The following is a 25,847-nucleotide window of genomic DNA, read 5'->3' on the forward strand; positions in this document are numbered from 1 at the left end:
AGGGGTAAGATTCCATCATAGTGTGGAGTCATGGCAGCAAGAGACAGGAAAGGCAACCATAACAAGAAGCTGAGAGCTCACATTTTTCACAATAAACATGAAACAGAGAGAGCAAACTGGAAAGCCAGGGTATAAATCTCAAAGCCCAGCCCACCCCTCAGTGACATACTTCTTCCAGCAAGGCTATACCACCAAAAACTCCCCAAAAAGCACCACCAACTGGGAATCAAGTGTTCAAATACCAGAGCTTACATGAGACATTTCTCTTTCAAACATAGTACATATAGAACATATAGTACATATAGAACAGTAATACCATGATGGCTCATTAAGAAAATGGATAAAGTCCTTGTCTAAGAATAGACTAGTGGTTCTCATACTTGCACATCAGCATTACCTGAAGGACTTACTTAAAAAGTAAAAAAACAAAAGAGATAAGTGGTCAGGTGTGCAGCACACAATTGCAGTCCCAGCACTCACGAGGAGGAAGATTGTGATTTGAAAGTTCTAGGACAACCTGGTCAACACAGCAAGACCCTGACTCAAACAAACAAAGAACAGATGATCAAATAAGAAGTGGCCTTTGGCCTTTAAACAGGGTTTGCAGACCCTGCATGATCAATATCCAGTTAAGGCTTAAGGAAGACAAAGTGAGTACAACCGGAAAAACAAAGACATAACAAAGCAAAAATCATGCAAGGTGTTTAACCTCTACAGTCACTGGGAGAATGGCAAACTAAAAACCTGATACAGCCCTGCTATACATCAACTAGAATGGCTGAAATCCTTAAAGACTAAAAATAGAAAACATTGAGAAGGATGAGAAGCAGGATGGGTCTCACATTGCAGGCAAGAATGTAAATTATGCAGCTACTTTAGAAACTAGTCTGGCATTACATTATGTTATTAGAGTTGAAGACATAAATTGTGGTAGAGATAGATGTGCCACCTAGATTCTCCTTCAAGAAAGTGCATTCTGTTCAGATTTGGAAAGCAAAGAGACAACCTTCAACTAATAACTTCCTGAATCTGCCCCAACTGCAGAGAGATGCTTGGGCCAAGGTCTTGCACATCTAAGATGAATAAGCAAGGCAGGGATGAAAAGAATCATTTCAGACACACAGAAACGCACCAGTGGGCTTTCCTTGTTCCAAAGATTGGTTCAAGTTTCATTCTTATATTGCATTTCACCTTGCCTTCCCAAACCTTCTTCTGCTTTTCTTTCACAGGGATTGATCTCTAAAGAAAATTTTGCACACAATACACCATTTATGAATCTTTGCTTCTTATCACTGACAACTAAATCTACTAGGATAATATACCCTCCAGAATGTCATTCATCATTCCTATGGGCATCAGAAAAAAATTAACTATGCAAGAATATTCTTAACAGCATTGGCTTGAAAAAGACAGCTACAAGACACATTTAATGTCTTTCATCAGGGAGAATGAATTGTAATATAGTCACTATACAATACAATATCCTGTTTTGTAATAAGAGCGTTGGGCTATGTTCCTGGCACCCGGTTGCCCGCACGGCTAGCTTTATACCTGAAATAATTACACGGAAACTGTATTCTTTTAAACACTGCTTGGCCCATTAGTTCCAGCCTCTTGTTGGCTAGCTCTTATGTTTTGATCTAACCCATTTCTAATATTCTGTGTAGCACCATGAGCTGGCTTACCAGGAAAGATCTTAACCTGTGTCTGTCTGGAGTGGGAGAATCATGGCGACTGTCTGACTCGGCTTTCTTTCTCCCAGCATTCTGTTCTGTCTACTCCGCCTACCTAATTTTCTGTCCTATCAGGCCAAGCAGTTTTTTTTTATTAGTTAAGCAATGAAAGCAACAGATAAGATACAAGACCCACCTCCATCAATCCTGTACATCAATGAAAATGTACATCTACATACATTCACCACCATGACATGATATTAGACGACATTAACAAAACATGAGTATATACTGCATAAACAAACAGGCAAATATATATAAATAATGTATCACATATTCATGTTATAAAGTAAAAATAAAAAACAAGGAACTAATTATCACAAAAGTCAAGATAGTGGCTTGTAGGGCTGGAGAGATGACTCAGAGGTTAAGAGCACTGACTGCTCTTCCAAAGGTCCTGAGTTCAATTCCCAGTAACCACATGGTGGCTCATAACCATTTATAATGAAATCTGGTGCCCTCTTCTGGCATGCAAGCATATATAGAAGGAATGTTGTATACATAATAAATAAATAAATAAATAAATAAATCTTTTATTAAAAAAAGATAGTGGCTTATATACAGAGGAGATACTAAAATTTTTGTGGTGCTGATCATTAAATCTGCAGCCCTGAATATGCTAAAGAAGCCTGTTACCACTAAGCTCAATCTTCAGATTTTTTGAACAGCCAATATGACACAAACCTTGATAAACGAAAATAAACAGAAATTTCTATACTTCAGAGAATTATGGCTCAGCAGCTGTTCCAGATTTAATCCTGGGTTGGGGGAGGAATGATGAGAAAGAGATGCTTGCTCTAGAGGTATTGTCCCAAGTGCTAACTGTTTGATTTCCTGTTTCTACCAGGCAGAGTTTACATGTGCATTTGCTTTATAATTATTGTTAAGTGTGTTTATCTATTTTATACACGTTAAAGGAAGGACAAAACAGAAACAGCAGAGGAAAATATAAACAGATATCTTCCATTTACTCTAAAACGTGTGGTCACAAAGTGCTGAGAAATGGTGAGTAGAGATAAGAAGGAACAGAGGCCAGCATGTGCTCCTTCGTTCTGCAACAATATGATACAAAGCAGACCTTGAAGAGTTCCAAGAAGTTCTATAAAAGGTACAAAGAGGCACACTGTTGCTCAGAAGAGGGAGCATTCCTTTCCAGCTGAACAGTAACGGGAGAAGAGCTTCAAAGAACAAGGCCCTAAGGTGAGCACTGAAGAATTGAGGGTTCCATTGGGTAATAGCAGAGGAGATGGACGATAGATAGAGCTAAATTAATACTGATATTGAAGTAGGGAATGCGTGCTCAAGAAATGAGACAGCATTTCTGCAATTTGTTTTGATGTTTAACACCCTTAGGAAAATTCCAAGTCATTCATCTTTTTCTGTAAGGATTGTTTAACAGATTCCTATGAAAATACTGTGTGTTTTACAGATGCCAATGGAAATGCTACTGTGTGGGGTACTTAGTGCTGAGTATACTTCCATAAGAAAGAGAGACTAAATTCTGGACTTTCCACTGCGTGTATCTGGACATCATTTCTTTCCGGAGGCACCATCCTTCCTGAGAGCAATGATTAGGTTATCCACATAAAACCCAGTCAATTCATTATATGGGGACTCTTTCAGTCATTTTCTACTTAGGCTCAATCAAGTTTAGGATTTATCTTCTCCCTCCTTCAGGACAGTCATATTGATTTTGAACTCAAGAGTTTATAAAAATAAGACTGAAATATCATTTGGAGGGGGAGGGGATGAGCCCATTTCTTGAATCTGGCTGTAGCTTTCACAGGTCTTCCTGGAGATGTACAGTTATCCACTAATGCTGCCATCCATTAAGGGATCCATCTTTCTATTATGCCTCTAAGGGCAGGGTCTCTACTGCTGCCCAACACAGTTTCATCTCATCCTTCCCACAAGACCTCCACTCCTAATTTCTCTCCTCTTCCTGCTCATGTTCTTACCACTTCTTTGGCTTTTGTTTGTTGGAGCTAGAGAGATAGAAGTGAGGAGTATAACGTGTATCTTCCAGCAGGAACTCTTCCCAAATCTGTTTCTTTTTTTTTTTAAACAGTGAATTTATTTATTTATTTATTTATTTATTTATTTATTTTTTACTGTATTATTTTTTTTCTCTTTTCTTTTTTTAAATTTATTTATTTATTAAAGATTTCTGTCTCTTCCCCGCTACCGCCTCCCAATTCCCTCCCCCTCCCCCAATTAAGTCCCCCCCCCAGCCCGAAAAGCAATCAGGGTTCCCTGTCCTGTGGAAAGTCCAAGGAACCCCCACCTCCATCCAGGTCTAGTAAGTTGAGCATCCAAACTGCCTAGGCTCCCACAAAGCCAGTGCGTGCAGTAGGATCAAAAACCCATTGCCATTGTTCTTGAGTTCTCAGTAGTCCTCATTGTCGGCTATGTTCAGCTAGTCCGGATTTATCCCAGGCTTTTCCAGACCCAGGCCAGCTGATCTTGGTGAGTTCCCAGTAGAACATCCCCATTGTCTCAGTGTGTGGGTGCACCCCTCGCGGTCCTGAGTTCCTTGCTCGTGCTCTCTCTCCTTCTGCTCATATTTGGTTTCTAGCCATAAACCAAGGACATTGAGCCTATAATTAGTCATCCTAGAGAAGCTAAATAAGGAGAACCCAAAGAAAAACATATAGGCATCCTCCTGAATATTAACCTTCAGCAAGCGATGAAAGGAGACAGAGACAGAAACCCACATTGGAGCACAGGACTGAAATCTCAAGGTCCAAATCAGGAGCAGAAGGAGAGAGAGCACGACCAAATCTGTTTCTTAAACCCTGGACTGAGATTTAAGATGAAAACCAAGAATACATTCTTCTCTCCCTCTGTGACACCTACATTGGACGTGAGGCCAATGTGCCACACTGTGCCACACTGCCTGCATCAATAAGGGTCATGAGGGTGAGAGTAGGTGCACTCAGGCAATCTTCATAGATCATCTTACTATATCCATCGCAGTGTTGATTAAATATTACTTGACCTTGAAGCATTCACAAACAGAAAGTGCTTTCAAATTCTGATGTTTTGTGATAACAAAACAGAAGAGAGGGCTGAGCTGGAAAAAGAAGGGAATCAGCTAGTGAGGACACAAGGGAGGGAGGAGAGGGAAGAGGATGAATAAGAACAAAGTATAACAACACATATGCATGAATATGTCGTGTGAAACCTATTATTTTGTATACTAACATAAAAAACTAATAATAAAACATCTGATGTTTATAACTCATAACTAATGTCCCTCAGTGGTGACCTTGGATCGTATATGACCTTATACACTTCACTTTTGTGGGTACTTATCTAGTCACTGGGTTAAATTACTGGCTCAAGTATCTAATGCACCATTACTAAAGAATAAAAATGTAGTAATAATAATACTAATGATGACAAAAGTCTGTCTCTTCCCCTAAACAAATTTGTCTGGAATTATTTAATTCCATGGTTTTAAGAAAACTTGCTCACTTTGATAATTTTTATTTTGTTTGTACATGAAATTAGAGATCTTAACTTTGCAGAAGTGGATGATTTTATTACCAATAAATGAGATACTAATTTGTAATTTAGCCATAACTCTGTTTTTTTTCCCTTAGGCTTTCCAAAGCACTCAGGAAAATTTTATATGTAATCTAAGAATGTTGATCAGCTTATGAGTTTGATGAGTATCATCTTGACAAATTGTAGAAGCTTTTATCGATTTTGTGCTCTGTATTTCAACATTGCCATCTCTCATATTCTTTGGAAAGATACTGAGTATTTTATAACCATTTTTGTAACTTAACCTGCTATAAAGGTCAAAACCAAGATGGCAAGCTAGCAGCGTTCAAGTGATCCCACCTATCTTGTTGAGTTAAACTCCTGTACATGTTTGATTTCAAAGGCATGATGGCTAGAACATGAAGTCTGTAAAAAGTAGTCCTAAGCAATAACCCTGAAAAGACATATCCAGGGGCTGTAGATGAAGCTCAGTGGTAAAACACTGAATTAGCATGTGCAAGTCCCAAGGTTCTTCCTTATATAACCGAAGGAAAAAAAACATTCAAAGCCAGGTGCGATGATAAACATCTGTAATCCCAGCAGGTGTTGTTGCTGTGAGGTTGAGGCAGGAGGGTTAAGATTTTGAGAGCTGCCTGCTCTTTATAGTGAGTTCCAAGGCAGCGTGACCTGTAAAATGAAGGATCCTGTCTCCAAAACAAAAGGCAGCTACTGTCAAGTTTGACAGCCTAAATTCAGTCCCTGAGTCATACATGCTGGAAGAAAAGATCTGACTCCTTCAAATTGTCCTCTGTTCACCATACATAACACACACACACACACACACACACACACACACACACACACACACACACACACACAAATAGAATGTTAAAAGTTAAAAGAAAAAAATTAGCCAACCAATGAACAAAAATGTAACATCAACAGATCCTTGGATCCTAGAAAGACAGGTTAATTGCATATTGTGTCAGCTGGATCTCTCTAGCTTCTGAGAGGAGGAGGCAAGTAGGTCTGAGTAATGCCTGACTGTGGCATTCAATATATGGGAAAGAAAAGCCAAAGACAAGCCATAGTCCAAAGACAAGAACAATGTATGCAGAAAGTGGAGAACTTAGCCAGGAAAGGAGGAAATACCAAATGTGAGTTGAGGCTTAGTGGGAAAGGAGAGTCTGGAGGGCATTCTGTGCTAAAAGAGGCTGGTTGTTTCTGCTTGCTGTGCCTCTTACCATCTCTCTAGAGTGTATGTGACCCCAGGTAATAAATCTTTCTCAGTGCAAATTCTACCCAGAAGGAAAATATATGTAAACAAAGTAAAAATGCCTAACTAGAAATACATCACAGGAATGTAAAATATGGAAATAAGAATGAGCTCTTCATGTGGCACTGTAGGGAAAGCAATAGCAGTAGTTGGACCTCTGTGTGTGAAAAGCAAAGCTTTTCAACTAGTGGTAATTTAAAAATTAATGAATCATTTATGCCTCAGTTCTGCCTGCCTTCCATACTCTGGCTGCTGACTCACCTACGTGCAATCTTTCCTCCTGGCTGCATCTGTGCCAGGCAGGCCTGTTTTTCCCTTCACAGACCCTAAGTGCTCTTGCTTGTGGAAGCTCCAGCCAGCATCAAATTAAACATATTAAAATGCATCCCCTCTTACATTAAACATTTATATTTTACTATAAATTTTTGAAAGGGCTTTTGCAATTTTGCTTTTGAAATTGTCTGTGCATAACTAATTTAATTTATGATGGCTGTGATCTCTGCAGAATAATTAAGCAGACTTGGGAAGTAGGGAGATCTGACCTGAAAACAAGTTCCAGATATCATGGGCGTCAGGGCTAGGAGCATACCAAGCACAGATTGAATGTGCTGTGGTAGACCATTAAGCCAGCACCAGGAAGTCCCAAACAGAACAAGAACAAAATATAATGAGTTTGGGAAAATAATAACAATTGATATACTTGATAGAACATACTATATTGTAGCTACTTGATTATAAATTATTTTCTCTTGTTTACTGGTTTCATTTAGTATTGTATAGCCTTAAGATGTCAATTTTCTTTTCTCAGTACTTAGGAATTGAATCCTGGGTGTCTCATATGCTAGCCAAGAGCTCGGCCCGGGATCTCAAGTTTTCGTTTTGCCTCTGAAAATCCTATGATTCCTAACGGACATTGTGGAATAGATCAAAGATACACATTGAGAATTCAGGCACACTGGGATGCCGGTAAGATTTGGAGATTTGTGTTTCCTTAAAGCTAAAAATACATTACCTTGCACTTTGTTCCATGACCACTTAACTCTTTATGGGACTCTCTCACCTTTCTAGGCAAACACTCCTCCACTAAGCTATATTCCCAGCCCTTTAATGTCTTTTCTATACAGCCATTATTACCTTATGGAAGACTTAGCTCTTAGAGTCCTTACATTAATATACTTTCGTATCTATTCAAATCTCTTAATTTTTTTTTTATCCAGCAAAGAGTTCCCTCAAAAACCACTATCTGGTAGGCACTATTTTAAGGTTCAAAGACTATAAAGTAGGAAGAAAGAATCTTGCCTTTTCACCAAAGTTGATTCCTCTATCTCCAGCCTGGATCCTTGTCCTTTCCAATTCCTGAGGGTATTTGCATGGGATCTTTGGGTTGGGGAAGAAAGGTTTTATTTGGCTTACACTTCCGTATTACTGTATGTCATTGAAGGAAGTCAGAACAGGGACTCAAGCAAGGCAGGAACCCGGAGGCAGGAGCTGATGCAGAGGCTATGGAGGACTGCTACTTATTGGCTTGCTCCTCATGATTTTTTTGCATGGGATCTTGCAGCCTACTTAATCTAATATGTGCTGGCTCCTATCCCTTGGCTTTAATGGGCCTTTGGGCTCCATCGAAAGCCTGTGTTACACTTCTAGCTAAGTTCATTACTTTCTTCCTCTTTGTTTTCAAAGCTCTTCAATATGTGGTGTCTCGTCTCCACTCTCTTAAGTCAGAGCTCCCTCCTTGCATTCTCTGTAATCTTGTTTCTATTCTCACCTCTAATTGAAACCACACATCTGGTGTGCACTAGTGGACTCCTAGCAACAGACAAAGAAAGTCTCTTGGCCTTCATTTTTCCTTGGCCTAATTTTAGCACCTGACGTTGCTCATCCTCTTCTACAGATTGCTCCCTTTTCATTTTCATTGATTACCAATGATTGCCAATGCAGGAAAAAGTGAACAATAGAAAAATAGACGCACCCAACACCCAGTTCTAACTAATCTTGCAACAGCAACTTTCATTGAGTTTGAAGAAATAAATATTAAAAACTAAGTCTGAGGGCATACACCTGTGATCCTAGTACTTGAAAGGAGGCCAAAAGATCATCACAAGCTAAAGGACAGCCTGGTTTACATAGCATGTTCCAAACCAGCCAAAGCTACATAGACCCTGTCTTTAAAAAAGAAAAAAAAGAGAAAAGATAATAACATTCACATTTGCCCCAGGATCCTTCTCAGACCTCTCCTCCCTTATAATTTTGTGATCATGCCCCTTTGTGACAGTTATGTACTGCGTCTACGTAATCAACACACAGCAATTTTCAGAATTTAGATAAATATTATATGATACATTTTTGTTTAACTCCATAGTTCTGAGATTTAATTCTGTTACTACTTAAAGCTCAAATTCATTCATTTTATTCCGAAATCATGAAAACCGAAATTTAACCATTCGCCTTCCAGCAGGCATTTGATATGCTTCCATCTTTGTTACAAATAATGCAAAATAATTTATTTCTTTGTTTAGAAAAATTAGTTTTGCCAGGGTTTCTACCTAGGAATGTATTTCTGGGTTTAAGAGTGTCATAGGGTTTCCTTCTAGTGCTGTGAAAAGACACCATGACCATGGCACCTCTTCGAAGGAAAACATTTAATTGAGGGTGCTGGCTTCCAGTTTCAGAGGTTCAATCCATTATCATCATGATGGGAAACATAGTAGCAGGCATGCAGGCAGATGTGGTACTGGAGAAATAGCTGAGAGACCTACATCTTGCAGGCAACAGTGTAGTGGTATATTATTTGTATTTTAATAAATAAATCTTGCCTGAAGACCAGAGGCAAAGCTAAAGCCACTAGAGGCCAGGTAATGGTGGCACACACCTTTAACCCCAGAATTTGGGAGGTAGAAGCAGATGGATCTCTGTGAATTCAAGGCCACCCTGGGCTACACAAAATCAATGCAGAAACAAATCCAGGTGGTGGTGCCTCACCTCTGATCCCAGTACTAGGGAGTCCTTACTTTAATCCCAGCACTAGAGGAAATATAAAATGGGAGGAGAGAGAGGCTTAATTAGTTTGCAGTTGCCCAGCCTCTGTAGAGGCTTCTCTGGTGGCTTGGCTGCCCTGCTTTTCTGGTTTTCAGGTAGAGCCCCAATTTCTGTCTCTGGGTTTTTATTAGTCGTGCCACACAACAGGAAATCAACTGAGACACTGGGTGGTATCCTGAGCATAGGAAACCTCATAGCTGCCCCCACACTGTCACACTTCCTCCAACAAGGCACACCCACTCCAACAAAGCCACACCTCCTAATAGTGCCACTCCCTATGAGATTATGGGGGTCAGTTACGTTCAAACTACTACAGGGTGTGTTCTCACTTTTATTGGACATTGTCAATTGTTCTTTACTAACTTAGAATGATAGTACAAATTCTACCCAAGTTATCTGTGTTCTACACCCTCAAAAACATTTGATGCTGCATCCAAGGGAATGCAGTAAAGGAACTGCCAACAGGACAGCTGCACGGGGGGGGGGGGGGGGGGGGGGGTTCTTATTGTTAACAAAACAGAGGCAATATCCAGAGGCATCTGGAAGAGTTCAGAGCAGAGAGAAAAGAAAGCAGACTGGACATGGCCAGAGCTAGGGAAGTGGGAAAGCAAGAGACAATGGTGGAAATAGTAGGAGATAGGACGCAGTTCGAGAGTGGGGGAGAGCAACAAATAGAGTCCCAAAACAGAGGGGGGCGGACAAACCAGGCAGATTATAATAAGGTAGCTGGAGGGAGGTATTCATTGTGGGGGGGATGGAAAAACCCGTTACACAAGTTCCTGAGGAATGCTGGCTTTTATCTAACCATCAGAAATCCTTCTATTGTCCAGCTTGAAATCATTTCTAGACATATAGAGGGCCAGAGACCTAACAGACGCTACTTAACTTTTCAATGTTTTGCCAAAAAAAAAAGATTGTGAAGCAATATTTCATGATTTTATGTTTTAATTTTCCTGAGTAGTAATAAAGCTGTGCATCCTTTTATGTTTTAGCAGTCACCAAGGTATACTTGACAATTAATTATTTATTCATATATTTTATTGTTTTCTACTAGATGGTGTGTGTGTGTGTGTGTGTGTGTGTGTGTGTGTGTGTGTGTGTGTGTGTGTATTGTTAGGTATTAACCCCAAAGCCTGGAACGTGGTAAATAAGCATTTTACCACTAAGATTAGTTTCATCTCCTTGTTTTCCTTGGAATAAGCTTTCTCTCTCTCTCTCTCTATATATATATATATAACTAGTCAGGCTAGCCTCAAACTCCTGAATATCAGGCATGTGTTATCATGCCTTACTCTATTGTCTTAAAAGTATATGCATTTGAAAAGTAGTGTAACAAAAAGTATCATTCTCACTGTATTTTCTTTTTTTAAAAATTTTCATTGTTGATATTTTGTTGGTTTTTTTGTTTCCATTTCTTTGTAATTTTTTTATTAAAAATTTCTGCCTCCTCTCCACCTCCCTTTTCCCTCCCCCTCCCCCCACTCCCCATGCCCCACTCCCCTCCCCCTTCCTCTCCAGTCTGAAGAGCAGTCCGGATTCCCTGCCCTGTGGGAAGTCCAAGGTCCTCCCCCCTCCATCCAGGTCCAGGAAGGTGAGCATCCAAACCGGCTAGGCTCCCACAAAGCTAGTTCATGCAGTAGGATCAAAACCCAGTGCCATTGTCCTTGCCTTCTCAGCAGCTCTCATTGTCCACCATATTCAGAGAGTCCGGTTTTATCCCATGCTTTTTCAGTCCCAGTCCAGCTGGCCTTGGTGAGCTCCCAATAGATCTCAGTGGGTGAGTGCCCCCCTCATGGTCTTGACTTCCTTGCTCATGTTTTCCCACCTTCTGTTCCTCACTTGGACCTTGGAAGCTCAGTCCGGTGCTCCAATGTGGGTCTCTGTCTCTATCTCCATCCATCGCCAGATGAAGGTTCTATGGTGATATGGAAGATATTCATTAGTATGGCTATAGGATCGGCCCATTTCAGATTCTCTCTCCTCAGCTGCCCAAGGACCTAGCTGGGGACATCTCCCTGGACACCCGCGAGCCCCTTTAGAGTCAAGTCTCTTGCCAACCCTAAAATGGCTCCCTTAATTAAGATATATACTTCCCTGCTCCCATATCCATCCTTCCATTATTCCAACCATCCCATTCCCCCAAGCTCTCCCAATCCTCCCCTTCTCACTTGTCTTTCCCCATCTCCCCTTTCCCCCATCCCACCCCACCCCCCAGTTCCCAATTTTTGCCCAGCAATCTTGACTACTTCCATTATCCAGGAGAATAACTATTCGGTGCTGAGGGTTGCAGGGACTTGTGCATACTAAATGTCCATATTATCACTGGCCCATAGCCCCCACCCCTGCTTTCCCACTTTCTTCTGAAAGTCGCAAAGTTTTGCTTTTCACCACTTGATTTTTAACCTACCTGTCCTAGTTTTCTGTTGCAGTGATAAAACACTGACCAGAACCAACATGAGGAGGAAAGGGGCTAATTTCACCTTCCAGGTTAGAATTTATCATCAACATAAGCCAGAGCAGGAGCTGAAGCAAGGAATCCTAGAGGAATAGTGCCTACTGGCTCGTTTCCCTTGGCCTGCTTAGCTATCTTTCCTATACAGCATGTACGAAAGACCTATCTGCTCAGTGGACTGAACTGAGTAATCACATCAGTAATCAGAAGAATGCCTTCACAGGCCAATCTGATACTGGCAATTCCCCAGTTGGGATTCCTTCCTCCTGGGTGTGTCTGTGTTTGTGTTGAGCTTACAAACCCTATGACATTTCACCCTTTGTCAATTCTGCCACACAAACACACAATTTTAAACCAAACCTTTTTTATTTCTTTTCTCTGGGATCTCATGTTAATCTCAATACGTTTTAAAGTTTCAGTCTTAGCCGAGCAGTGCTGGTGCATGTCTTTAATCCCAGCACTTGGAAGGCAGAGGCAGATGGATCTCTGTGAGTTCAAAGTCAACCTGGCCTACCAAGTGAGTTCCAGGACAGCCAGGACTTTTAAACAGAGAAAATGGGTCTTGAAAAACAAACAAACAAAAAAATAGTTTTAGTCTTTTACAAATACCAATTACTTTAAAAGCCCATTCTCTTTAAAGATCTAAAGTCTCTTAACTATAGGCTGTTATAAAATCCAAAATAAGTTTCATACCTTCTTATTCCAGAGGGAAGAGCCTGGGCACAGTTAAGATCAGATCAGGTCAAGGCCAAGCAACAATCTAACAGTGTAAAAAGCTTAATGTCCGATATCTGGGACTCATTTGTGATCTTCTGGGCTCTAAAGTGCTTGGTTAGCTCACCTCCCCAGCCCTGACATATAGAGCACGCACAGCTTGTTTCATGGGCTCAGGCTGACTACTAACTATAATACCTCCAGAAATTGATTTTTCCATCCATAGTGTGAGGTAAGGATCTAACTATATAATTTTCCATGTGGAAAAAAAAAATCAGTATCCCCAGCGGTATTTAATGAAGAATCTATTCTTTCTTCACTGATATGAAATGGCACATATACTGAGTAATCCATTTTCTATATGTGGATGGCTCTATTTAAGGGCGGTGTATTCTGTTCCATTGGTCTGTGCTCATACTATAGAGTCCTAACTAGCATAGCTTTAAAGTAAGTCTTGATATCTAGTCAAATATAGCTTCCGGAGCAAATGAATAACACAACTGAAGTGGTAGTACTTTGGGGCGACTATTAACAGCCTGGAAAAGTTACAGGAGTTCTTCGGGTGGGGGAAAGATTCAGTAACCCAGCTCAGATATCACAAAAGCTTGTTTACGTGGCCATTTGAAAGGCGAGAAAACAAGAAATTGGAAAAGTCATTCCAAAGAAAATATGAATAAGGTTTATTTGGATCAAAATGATCATGAGAGACGAAGAAAGCATGTAGCTTTTAAGTTTTCAGGGCAGATGGCTGAGTGGAACGGACTAGGCATGTGTGCTTGAACTTCACAAATTCGGAAGTCACCTGAGGAGGATGAAATGCAGGGGTGGGGGTGGGCCAGAGGGCTAAGCTCTGGGTAATTTCCAAATTTAGGGGATGGAAGAAAAACATGGAAAGAGAAAACACCTTAGAAGATGACTAACAGAGAGCTTCATAAGTTTAAAGGTTTTTTTGTTTTGTTTTGTTTTGTTTTGTTTTGCATCATGCTATGGTTCCTATAGGCCCAGCTCATCCGATGTGGCTGTTTCTTTTCTCTGACTGTCTTCAAAGTCCTCAGACCCTTTCTGCTGCTTTGCCTTGTGCTGGACCAGCGGCTACAGAGTCCTCAAGTCCTTCGGGTATCTGGCTGCAGTTCCCCAGGTTGGTCGCAGGGGGCGAAATCTGCGGCGGCCTGGCAGGCGGGCGGGGGCGGGAGGCGCCGCTCTCTCTCGGGTCAGACACTCTCCTCCCAGCTCCCCAGCTCCCCAGCTCCCCGGCTGCCTCCCAGGCTCCCGGGCTCTCGGGCTTCCCAGCGCCCGTTGGCGCCCGAGCCCTTTCTGTCCGCCTAGCCGAGGCGGGTGGGCGGCAGGCCGCAGGAGGCGGTGTCGTGGAATCCGCTGGCAGTCCGCAGCCCCGCAGAGCCTGGAGGCCGCCCTGATGGAGCCGCAGCTCCCGATCGGAGCTCAGCCCCTGGCCGTATCCGTCTGAGAGAGGGGGAAGGGGAAGGGAGGCCACGGGGGCGGGGGGCGCGAGCCGGGGTGCCGCACGTGTAAGTCCTGGGGCTGAGCAGAGCAGGGAAAGGGGGCCGGCTCGGGAGGGGACACTGGGGGAACCTAGGAGGGCGGCTGGTGTGTGCCCAACCCCGTGTCACCCCTTCTTGGCTGAGTTTGCAAAAAAAAAAAGGGAGAGACCCTTGACCAGTGCCTGCATATGGTGGAGGGTTTGGAGATGAAGGGTCCCCTCCGGGAGCCCTGCGCCCTGACCCTAGCCCAGAGGAACGGGCAATATGAGTAAGTAACCACCTGACTTCCACGGAGGAGAGCGCCTTCTTCCATAAACCTCCCTGAGTCTGAAACCGCAAGGAGCCAGCCCCCTTGGCCAAGCGGGCAACAGGTTCACAGCCAGGTGTGCAGTGAGCACTTCCTGAGCAGAGGCCTCCCATCACCAACTTTTAAGTTGCTAGATAACTCCAGGCCCTGTGGCTCAGTGGAAGGGCACAATGGACAGGGAAGCAGGAAGCCTGGGTTCTTTAGTTCCTGCACCCTGTAACTGACATGTGTTGTGTAACCAAGTTAATAAGGTTTTCTGAGTCTTGGTTTCTTTCCTCTTACGTTGAATAAAAGCATAAACTGTCTTAGAACTTTTGGAGGTTTAACTGGGGGAATCATAAGTGTAAAAGTGGTTTACAAAGTAAAAGTGCTATGGAAATGCTCTACTGTTAATGTTCCAGACTTGTCTTTTCCCCATTCGACTGGCTCTTCCAGTCCCTGGATCCTCTTTTTCCATTTGCTTGAAGGCATATTCATTAATTCACTAATTTGTTGGCGTAGGGCAGTAACTCTCTCGCTGGACTGGACTGTTGGAAAGAAAAGCTAATGAAATGTACAGAAATAAAGCGATATTTGATATTTTATCAGTGCAAGTCACTTCCTTGGATGATAGGAGCTCAGTAAATACTGTTGACTGATTGAGCAAAAGATTATTTAGATAAGCTTTTGTGCACAGCTGCTAACCTTGCCCCCTTGCCACTGATGCTTCATCTAAAGTTTCCATGGTTACCATTATACATCACAATGCCCTATCCCTGTTAGTGTGGAAGGTACTACCCTTGGTTCACTGGTTTCTGGGAATCAATTTTTCTCCCCGTTTAACAGTTGTTGAGCACTTAAATCTGAACATCTCTTAACATTAGATTCTGCATGAAAATCCATTTGTCTCGGGCCCTACTTTTTAATCCTCTGTCTCTAGCTGCACACAGAAGAAAAGTACCATAAGCCTTGCCTTGAGGCTACAGGTGACACTGTAACTGATTTCAGCTAGGTCTTTGAAGTAGCTCTTTCCTAGATCCTGCTTGGTCGGTTGTGCTGATGTGAGACATTCATATTATTTTCCCTAGACTTTATAAAAATCCAGGAAGAGTAGTTTAATAAGAGTGCATTCAATGGAACAGTGAATTGAAAGGTTCGATTTCGCGATCATGTCGCAAGGTGGAAACAGTATGAAGTAGTATAACCTGCACAAACCAGTAGATTCTATGTCTCTTGGTTTCCTCTTCAGTTAAAAAAAAGAGCCAAAGTTATAAGAATCAAGTGGAATAGCTACATCATCATTGTAATGACCACAACGCAGGAATCTAACCCCCTGTTTAGTGGGTTTAGAACTCTAAAATGAGAGCCCGTAGCTGGTCTTAGGATAAGGAATTTGTCTTGTCTAATCTCTTGTACTAGAAAAACTTTTAAACTTGGCAAGGGGAGTACTCTTGACTATTTCCCCACAGAGAAATCAAATCCCTGTGGTGTGAGTGCATATCAATGCTAAGGGTATAGCAACTACTACTGCATGGTGACTTGATGATAGCTCTAAGTGCTTATCATGCCCCTTTATAGATAGAGAAAGGGAAACTAGGTTCCTTGTTCAGTTATAACATTGCATAGCTGAGATCTAAACCTATACAGTATAATCCAGAATTCACAGAGAAAAGGTTTGTTTTGTTTTCTAGACAGGGTATCTCTGTAACCCTGGGCTGTCCTGGAACTCATTCTGTAGACCAGGCTGATCTTGAACTCAGAGATCTGCCTGTCTGTTTCCCCAAGTGCTGGGATTAAAGGTGTGGCTGTGAAATTTCTTTTCTGAAGACATTCACTGCAGACAGCTAAAACTATAATACCATCTGTACGCCTCAAAGGTTTTTTTCCTCTTAATGTCTTCTCTGACCTAGGTGTCCAGAACTTTTTACTTTCAGACTTTTTCTGTCTTAGGACTTGAAGCCTAGCTCCACATTTAGCTCTGTGGTTCTGAATATGGAAGAGCTTTGCTTGAGAGACCAAAATGAAAAATAAACATATAGGGTTTTTCAGGGAAAACAATGAAATGTTAAAAATATTTATTTCTTCAGGGAGTTTCATTTGGAAATTAACCTCTGCTTATAGTGTAATTAAAGTTGTTCACCTATTTAACCAGTAGTGATTGAGTATCTGCTAGACTGTAGACCGATCTGAATAGGGTCATTGCTCTGAAGGAGCTCCACTCGAGGGGAAATTAATGTAACTGCTGTTTAAGTGTTCTGTTGGAAGGCCAGGCTAGGGGGAGAAGATTGCTGGTTCTGCTTGGAACTGTTCGGAATAGGCTTCACAGAAGAGAGCGGATTTGAAGTGGGGCTCAGGAAGAAAAGAGATATTCTTGAACAAAACTGAAGAGTGCTTGATGAAGGAAGCAGTTGATGTTTAGAACAGCGGTTTCCTAATTAGGTTATACTTGGATTCTGTGCCACTCAGAAGAAGTGATTTTTAAAAAGTGAGCCCAACGTGGTAGCATGCATCTACAGTCCCTGCACGTTGGAGGCTGGGCAGAAAGATCATGGGTTTGAGATCAGCCTGAGCTACATACTGGGTTATAGGCCAGCCTGAACTGCAGTAAAACCCTGCCTCAACAATGTAAGGAGTAAGAATACATGAATTTAGAAGTCTTGCACTTCATACTTGGAAGCCAAATTCATTCGTGCTTGCAAAAAAAAAAAAAATACCAGCCTGAAGTTAGAAACCAGAGAACATACACAAAGGGTGTGAAGGCAACCCACTTATGGTTTGGGCTACCTCTTTGCTGTTTTTTTACTGGTCCAGGAATAATTCTTCTTATTCTTCCAGCAACCTACATGCATGTGCGAAAGAGAAAGAACCCTTCTTTGGTCAAAGACATGAATCTGAACGGGAAAAACTAAAGACCAGGTTGTCTGGTTCATTGATTCAGTGCACCTGAGTGCCTGTGATATGCCAGTCTCTAACCTAAGCACTAGAAATACTATGACCAAAAAGATAGCCATGGTCCCTGCCATCATTGAGTTCCCTTAAAGTTATAGGTTCTCCAGTCTGATGTTTATACAATGAACTTGTGTAACTTGGGATGCATGCTCTTAAGACTGTTTTTAAGACATATACATATACATTCTTTATGCATGTAAGCAAGTTTGGATGTTCAGATATTGATCACCACTCTTAGCCCTTGAGCAGCATTTACTAATTATGATACTCAGATCGAATGGACTAAATCCAACAAGTCCAATAAACATATACAATTTTTGTGTAGCAAGACAGCAAGGTGTTTTGTTGCTAAAGATTTGGCATTTTCAGTAACTATTCATTAATACATTCTTCTGTCTTCTAGGTTAATAATCCAGTTGCATGGGAAGGAGGAGCATGTTCAAGATATCGTTCCTATAAATAGCCACTTCAAATGTGTTCAAGGTACTTGCTTTAATGACTTAGCTAATTTTATAAGGCTTTGCCTTGGTCATTAATGCAGTGTATAATGCCATACATATTCAAATTTGTCACTGCATGTAAAATGAAATATATTACTCTTCACAGAAAAAGTTAACACTTCTAACCGGCCATTGAAAAGATAAGTGTTATGTTTAAAATGCTGAATGTATTTAGCACCTGCTTCACTGAGTAGGGTTGGAGATATGTATAACTAATCTTTTATGCTGACTGACATATATGTGGATTTAAATGACGACCTTGGGCTTAACCAATGTTCTGTCCATTGTAAAGGATTCCCGTATTCGGCACTTTGGATTTAAGTCACCTTGGCAACATGAGGTATCTGACTGTCATGCCTCATACTCAGTTCTATCGATTCTCAAGCCTTGACATTGGTGAATCATAACTCTGGGGAGGGAACACTTGGCTTTCTACCCTCACATTTGAGGACTGAACATAGAAAAATCTTGGTTCGTTTTCTGCAACGAAACTCAAAAGCTGGGAGAGCTGTGTAGGAGGTATTGCTTCTGTAACTTCCCATTGCTCTAGAAAGGAAGCAGGTTACTAGAGAACAAATGTCTTATGCCTCCCAGAGGTCCAGTGCTTCTTTCAGGGAGAAGCATTCTGTACCCAGTGGAGGATCTTGAGAGCTTGAGTCCCACCTTGCTCAGGTGCTTTCTACATTGAACTTTGATCTTTTCACAACAGTAACATGCATTCTGTAAAAGGGTTGGAAAGAGCAGCAATGCACGAAGAAAATAAGTCACCTAAAGCGTCCTTTAGAGACACCTAATATCTATTTTTTTTCTCTGTGCACACAACACATCATTAAGCAGGATTCATCCTATACAACATTTTTCTCTCATTCACTTGCTACTATATTACGAGTGTTGTCCCATGCTGTCAATGGCTATATGCTGTTCCATTTTATGGATAGCTCATAATCTAATTATTCCCTCTGGTTGACATTTGGACTACTGTTCACTGGTAAAAATAGGAATGGGGCAAACATCTCTGCACATAAATCTCCCTGCATATTTATTACTTGTTCAGGACTTATCCCTGTAAGTGAATGTAGTCAGTGTGTATGACTTTTAAAACAGTGTGCTGAAAAGAAAACACATTGTGATTAAGAACTCAAAAATACTCAGCTGGCCATAGTGGCTCATACCTATATCCCAGAAGGAGGCTAAAGCAGGAGGGTTGCAAATTAGAGGCCAAGGAAGAGTTCCAAGCTAGACTTGGCCATGTAGGGAGACCCTGCCTGCAACAACAACAACAAAAAGCAAAAGGAACAAGGAGAGGAGAAGATAGGGGAAAGGAGGAAGAGAAAGAGGGGGGAGTAAATTGAAATACATACAGCAGTAGCGTCTAAGGTGTGTCGAAAAGCAAGCCAGTTGTTGAACCCGCCCTGCACCGGAGACATTGTAAACAAGGCTCCTACATGCTGTAATAGGGTTGCTACACTCACAAAAGAGCCAAAGGTTTTGGTGTCTGAGCATGATTTGGGCCTTTCCTACTACCCCTAGGGTCTCATTTCCATTATTTTTAGTAAGAAGTAGATGGCCAGTTGCTGTATTGCAGTGGAAGATGTATGCCATTTTCCCCCATGACAAATTGAAATGATATGCCCTTGAGTTTTCACTTCCTTTCCATTTCCTGACTTGCATATCTATTTGGGAAACTAGTCACTCAGAGTTTTGTGGAACTAAAGGGCATTGCAGAGCATTGCGTCTTTATTTCCTACTTACGTCAACCTGCAATGGAGAGCAGGGGGACTACACTCTGCTATTGACAGCTTTGTGCCTTACTAATCACTGCTCTTTGCACCTGAATAGTAGAGCCTGGTGTTGAATTGAGTGCAGTGAGGGAGCTGGAAAAGTGTGCGGCTTCCCATCTGATCAACAGAGGTCGTGGTTGATTCCAGCTCAGAACCAAGTGTCAGCTGTGAGACAGTAGCCTGTGCTCAAATCTAGGGAAGTCAGATAGTCCAGGCAAAAAAAGGAAGTCCAGGAAAACCAACGAGAGAAAAGAGAACTCTAAACTTGCAAACAGCTTGTGCTGTCTTCTCTCCCCGCTCCCATTGACACATAATACTTGTGCATATTAGGGAGCACAGTGTAACAATCTGAAATATGCAATGATCAAATTGAAAACAATAGCATTTCATTGTATTAGGAACTGTCAAAGACATCTAGTTTTTCTAAGATGTGTAGTAATGTGTGATCTACTGTTATTACCCTGCTATGCTGTAGAATACTAGACCTTAGTCCTCCTATCTAACTATACTTTGCTATCCCATATTTACTCTCTCTGGATCCCTTTACCCACTACTTGACCCCAGTCTCTAGTCCTACTCTATGCTTCTACGAGATCATATTTTAGCTTCCATGTGTAAGTGAAAATATGCAATATTTATCCTTCTGTGATGGTTTATTTCACTTAACGTAATATCCTCCAGTTCCATCCAGTGGCCAAAAGGACTGAATTTCATTCTCTCTGTCCTTAAACAGTATTCCACTGTGTGTTATACACTGGATCTTCTTTATTCATCTGTCTGGATCATCATGTCTCATGTGAATCATGCTCCAATTAAGATGGCATTGTGTCTGAAACTTCTTATTGGATATGATACCTTTTAGACACACAGATATTCACTAAAGCCTAAGAGAAAAAAACTTTTAAGTATGCTCTACTCTTCAGCAGGGCAAAAGCAGAGATGAGATCATTGACAAATTTTCAGAGACTATGTCTGAGTTGAGAGAATAATTCTGTGAGAAGAATTCTCTGAGGCTTTTAGTCACTTTTCTCTGGCTTCCTATAAGATCGAAAGAACACAGAGAGCTAAACTGGCCTTCACTTGCACAAACATGTTTTCATGTTCCCTTCTATTAAGTCACCATCCCTTGATTTTCTTTGAGGAGTTCCAGTTGGGTCCTTGATCAACTCATTTTTTTTAAGTTGAATTGTACATAGTCTTTATAACCTGGGGCTATAAAAATTATTTTAAAAAATATTCCAAATAAAAGCAGTCAAAGGATTTTTTAATGTATTCTGAGACTCGGGAGGGGTGACTGAGTGATTGTTTAGTTATGAAATAGTCTTTAGTGGTAACGAGTAGTGTTCTCCTCTCTGATTCCATTGTGTTTTTCTCCTCCCCGTAGAAGCAGAGGAAACTCTTTTGATTGATATTGCTTCAAACAGTGAGTATCTTTCTGAATGGAGTTGATTTTCATTCTACAAATATTAACTTTATCACTCTATATTTAAGAAACTTTTGGGGGCCACATGGTAGTGGTACACACCTTTAATCCCAGCACTCAGGGGGCAGAGGCAGACAGAACTCTATGAGTTTGAGGCCAGCCTGGTCTACAGAGCGAGTTCCAGGACAGGCTCCAAAGCTACAGGGAGAAACCCTGTCTCGAAAATCAAAAACAAACACAGAGAGAGAGAGAAAATGAGAGAGAGAGACAGAGAGAGAGAGAGAGAGAGAGAAAAAAAAATTTTCAGGGGTGAATCTTGCTTGTATTTAGCCATCTCATTTTGTGGTCACCATTTTCTTAATGCTGCCCTACAAATTATCCTCATCTCTCAAAGCCATTCCATCTGAGCCTGAGAAAACACAGATAGCTGCTAAGAATCTTTAAAACCTGAAATGTGATCAGCTCTTCTGCTGAGGAGCTTTAAGCCACCTGAAGCTGCAAATTATTGTCACTACCAATCGCATCACCGCTGTGGAACTTATTAATTATAAAGATCTAGGAAAATGCTTAACTTGAGGTTTCCAGATCATGTTTGTGTGTGTGTGTGTGTGTGTGTGTGTTTATGTTAGTACATATGCAGATAAGCATGCAGTGTGTGTGTACATGTACACATCTGTGCATTTGTGTTGAGGCCTTGGGTCAGTGACAATAAGTAGCATTTTTAGGTGTTGTTCACCTTTGTTTTTGAGACAGGGATTCACCAGCTTGGCGTTCCCCAATTAAGCTTGGCTGGTTGGCCAGTAAGCACTAGGAGTTTACCTATTTCTGCTTCCCCAGCACAGATTACAAGTATGCTCCACTATTTCGAGCTTTCTTACATAGGTTCTGAAGATCAAACTCAGGTCCTCATGCTTAAATGCCAAACACCTTACTGATAAAGCTATCTACCCAGCCATATTAGCTTTTTATGTGTGTGTGTGTGTATTTAAAATAAAAATATAATTACATTCTTTTCCTTCTTCCCTATCCTTCCCCCAGCCCCTCTAAAGTCCCCTCCTTCCAGTTTCGTCCATGTCCCCCCACTTTCAAATTGATAACTTCATTATTATTATTATTAGTTACATATGTGTGTGCATTCATGTATGCATAAATATATAAATACAACCTGCTAAATAAGTTTCTGTTATTTGTGTGTATATGGCTTCAGAGTATTGAATAACAAATTAGGGGCTCATCCCTGGGTAGTCATTAGTTGCCTTTTCTTTTGTTGTTATTGTTGTTAGCATACAAAGTAATAGATGTCATCACGGCATTTTCGAACATACTTTGGCTTTATTGATTTTCCTCCCACAGCAGCCTGCCTCTTTCCTCCTAAACCCTTTCTTCACCTCATTGGTCCTCCTTCTGCCTGCATGTCACATATATTCTTTGACCCTGTTTTCTTCTCCCCAACATTCCCTTAGGATAAGACCTTTTCCTCCCTCATGATCCCCTTTCCAGACTTCTAGCCCATACCCCCCACACAGATGCACCTGGATACATATTAAAATTTAGGCTCTGCGTGTGAGGGAAAACATGCAGTATTTGTCTTTCTGAGTCTGAGACACATTGTTTAATATCGTCATTGTAATTTGTTACACCTATTTTCCTGCAAAAGTCACGACTCTATTTTTCTTTGTGGCTGAATCTTTTGACTGCTATTATACTGTAGACTTTTCTCCCACCTTCTCTTGATGTTTTTGTGTAAGCTCACGATGTTTTCACCTATTCCTTATATTATGTTGAAAGGCGCAGAGTCCATGAAATTACTTGTTCAAGCATTCTCTTTTCCTCGATTCATCAGAGGGAACATGGTCTTCTTTTCGCTGTTTCTGTGCTTTCATTTTTATCAGTTTGATGCAAATCACTGACTTTCTATGCAAGATGTTCTTTATCATCTAATTGTGCTGTGCTCTGGAGAGGAGAAAATGGGCACTTGATTGCTACTGTGACTACTGTGTGGTTGCTATGGAAAGTGTATCTGACCACACGAATTGAAATCAGATAGTTTGCCTTATCTCTTGCTTGAGTCCTTGGATAAGCAGAACTTGCCATTTAGCTTGAGGCTACAGGTTGGTTGCACATTAATTTTGTTTGGAGATGGTCTCTGCCCTTGGCCCTATTAATTTGTACTGGATGGTTTTCTGGTTTGGGTTTATTATTCTTTTCTTTAATCATCAAATATGGAAGTCTTAAAGGCTGGTCCTAACATGCTATGTAAAACTAGCTGCTAGTTTCCGTTGCAGGTATCCAAGAGAGAAAGTAACTCAGAATCTGTGTTTTATTTTGACTAGACAAGACAAAAAGCAGCACCAGGTTGGAGATGTAGCTCAGTTGATAGAGTGTTTGCCTAGCATCCAAAATGTCCTGGTTCCATCCCAGCACGACATAAACTGGGGATAGTGGCGTCCATCTGTAACCTCAATGATTGAAGTGCAGGAAGGAGGATGAGGAATTCAAGTCTATCCTTGGTTATATAGTGATTCCAAGCTAGCCTGGGCTACATGGAACTCTCCCTGTTTCCAAACCTGAGGTGTTGTTGTTGTTGTTGTTAATAAGGTCAGGGAGAAGTCTCAGTGAGTAAAAACTCTTGCTGTACAAGACTGACGTTCTGAGTTCAACCCCTAGAAAATAGAACCCTTTCTTAATGGGCAAGACTGATTTTGGTGTAAATATGTATTGTTTAGATACCAGCAGTAAACATCTTGAAAACAGTTTTTCTGGTTATAAAGTTAATGCAATTAATTATAATTTGTGATCATCAAAAAGTTTTGAAGTATCAAATTAAACTTTTGGGTAGAATGGAAGAGGTGGCTCAGCAATTAAGAGCCAGTATCTCTCTTGCAGAGGACCCAAGATCAGTTTCCAGCACCCACTTAAGGTGGCTCACAACTGCCTGTAAGTCCAACTCCAGGGGATCCAATGCCCTCTTCTAGACTCCACAGACACCTGCACTTCCATCTGCACAAACATACACACATAATTAAAACTAAAGTCTTTGAGCATTGCTATATAACCATGAAGTTATACTACAGCTAACATATATATATATGTATATATATGTATATATATACATATATATATATCCTATTGCTTTAGATTATATTTCCACATAATTAGAATCCTTCTACATAGTTTTTGTGGAGAGAGTTTTAATGATGAGCTTTGACCCCAGAGGTCTGGTGCATGGTAAACATATGCTCTATGACTGAACTATACCCCTACTCCTTTATTGACAGATTTTTTTTTTTTTTTTTTTTTTTTTTTTTTTTTTTTTTGGTTTTTCGAGACAGGGTTTCTCTGTGGTTTTGGAGCCTGTCCTGGAACTAGCTTTTGTAGACCAGGCTGGTCTCGAACTCACAGAGATCCACCTGCCTCTGCCTCCCAAGTGCTGGGATTAAAGGCGTGCGCCACCACCGCCCGGCTATTGACATATTTTAATCATGGATTTTTACTTAACACTTTACCATGACATTTTCCCTATGATATTTAAAATCATTTAAAACATACTTTTGTTGTTGTTATTGTTCTTTGTTTGAAAAATAATTCTATCTATTCTAGGCTAGCCTCAAATTCCTTATGTAATCAAGGATGACATTGATCCTTTCCTCCTCAGTGCTGGAATTAATGCCTTATTCCACCTTGCTGGGTTGTTTAAACACTGTTTCTAATAACTAGTATCTCACCATAGCTATTTTGTCAGTTTTATTAAATTAGTTTATAAAATTAAATCATTTTGCGGGAACACAATGCATCTCTTTATAACTCTTAGTAAAATTTTGTGGTTTCTTTATGTACATCAGATTTTTAGGTTAAGAATTTCATTATGATTTGTTGCTGGTGTTGTGGTGGGGGGTTCTGTTATCTTCTGATTGTTTATCACTAGCATATGAACAACTAATGAATCATGGATATTTTATCTAGCCACTTCACCTAATATATTTTTAGTATTTTTCTATTTTTTTCCATTTTGGTAGCTGGATAACCTTAATTATGTTCAAATAGCTACTCTGCCCCATTTCTCATAGCTATAGCCATTGCTGTGTTTCATGTCTTACTGTACCGATGAGAATTTGGGGATCAATGTTAACTAATGGTGTTAATCCTTGTGTGGGTCTGGGTTTCAGTGAGGATGCCTCAAGTGGCATTTCCCAGTTAAAGACATTCTGGCCTGATTACTTGCTGGTCCTTAAAAAAAAAGTAAGAAACTGCATTTAAACCAGACATGGCATGTGCCAGTAGTCAGAATACTTGGAAGGCTTAAGTAAAATGATCATGAATTCAAGGCTAGGGCTATATAGCAAGTTCAAGACCAGCCTGTGAGTTAGACAGAGAAAGCAATTATGGCTTGCAAGTAGTCACTGGGCACACTGCATCAGCAAACTCCCAGCAACAAGTTCTACTTTCCTTGCCTCTAGTCATCTTCCTATGTACAGTCTCTATGTAGAAAAAAATAAGAGAAAATCAGAAAGGAGTTATAGTACCATATTTAAATTTTTCAATGTAGATTTCCAATTTTAGTTAAGGAGGATGGGTAAAATTTAAACCCTGGAAGAACTTGAAATACAGGGCCTGCATAGGTTTCAGCCAGAATTGTTCCCAACTATGAGGGTGGGCAAAGTGGACACAAGCTCCTATTGCTAATGGAGAAATTATCTCCAACTGAT

At 40.9% G+C, this 25,847-nt stretch overlaps 1 protein-coding gene across 4 annotated transcripts in view; it reads left to right on the top strand.

The window, feature by feature from the left end:
- The first annotated feature begins 13,896 nt into the window (after window positions 1-13,896).
- Window positions 13,897-25,847, top strand: part of LOC121444892 (inositol polyphosphate 5-phosphatase OCRL) — a 64,484-nt gene continuing 52,533 nt past the window's right edge. For all 4 annotated transcript variants that reach the window (XM_041646817.1, XM_041646816.1, XM_041646818.1 and 1 more), the window contains exons 1-4: window positions 13,897-14,156; window positions 14,391-14,470; window positions 17,841-17,920; window positions 21,103-21,141. In XM_041646817.1, the coding sequence (XP_041502751.1) occupies window positions 14,118-14,156; window positions 14,391-14,470; window positions 17,841-17,920; window positions 21,103-21,141 (238 nt within the window). In that variant the 5' untranslated portion in view covers window positions 13,897-14,117. The remainder of the gene's footprint in view (window positions 14,157-14,390; window positions 14,471-17,840; window positions 17,921-21,102; window positions 21,142-25,847) is intronic.

The sequence above is a fragment of the Microtus oregoni genome, unplaced genomic scaffold, assembly GCF_018167655.1.
Source record: "Microtus oregoni isolate MIOR12 unplaced genomic scaffold, Mior012 000146F_ref0000122, whole genome shotgun sequence".
NCBI lineage: Eukaryota > Metazoa > Chordata > Mammalia > Rodentia > Cricetidae > Microtus > Microtus oregoni.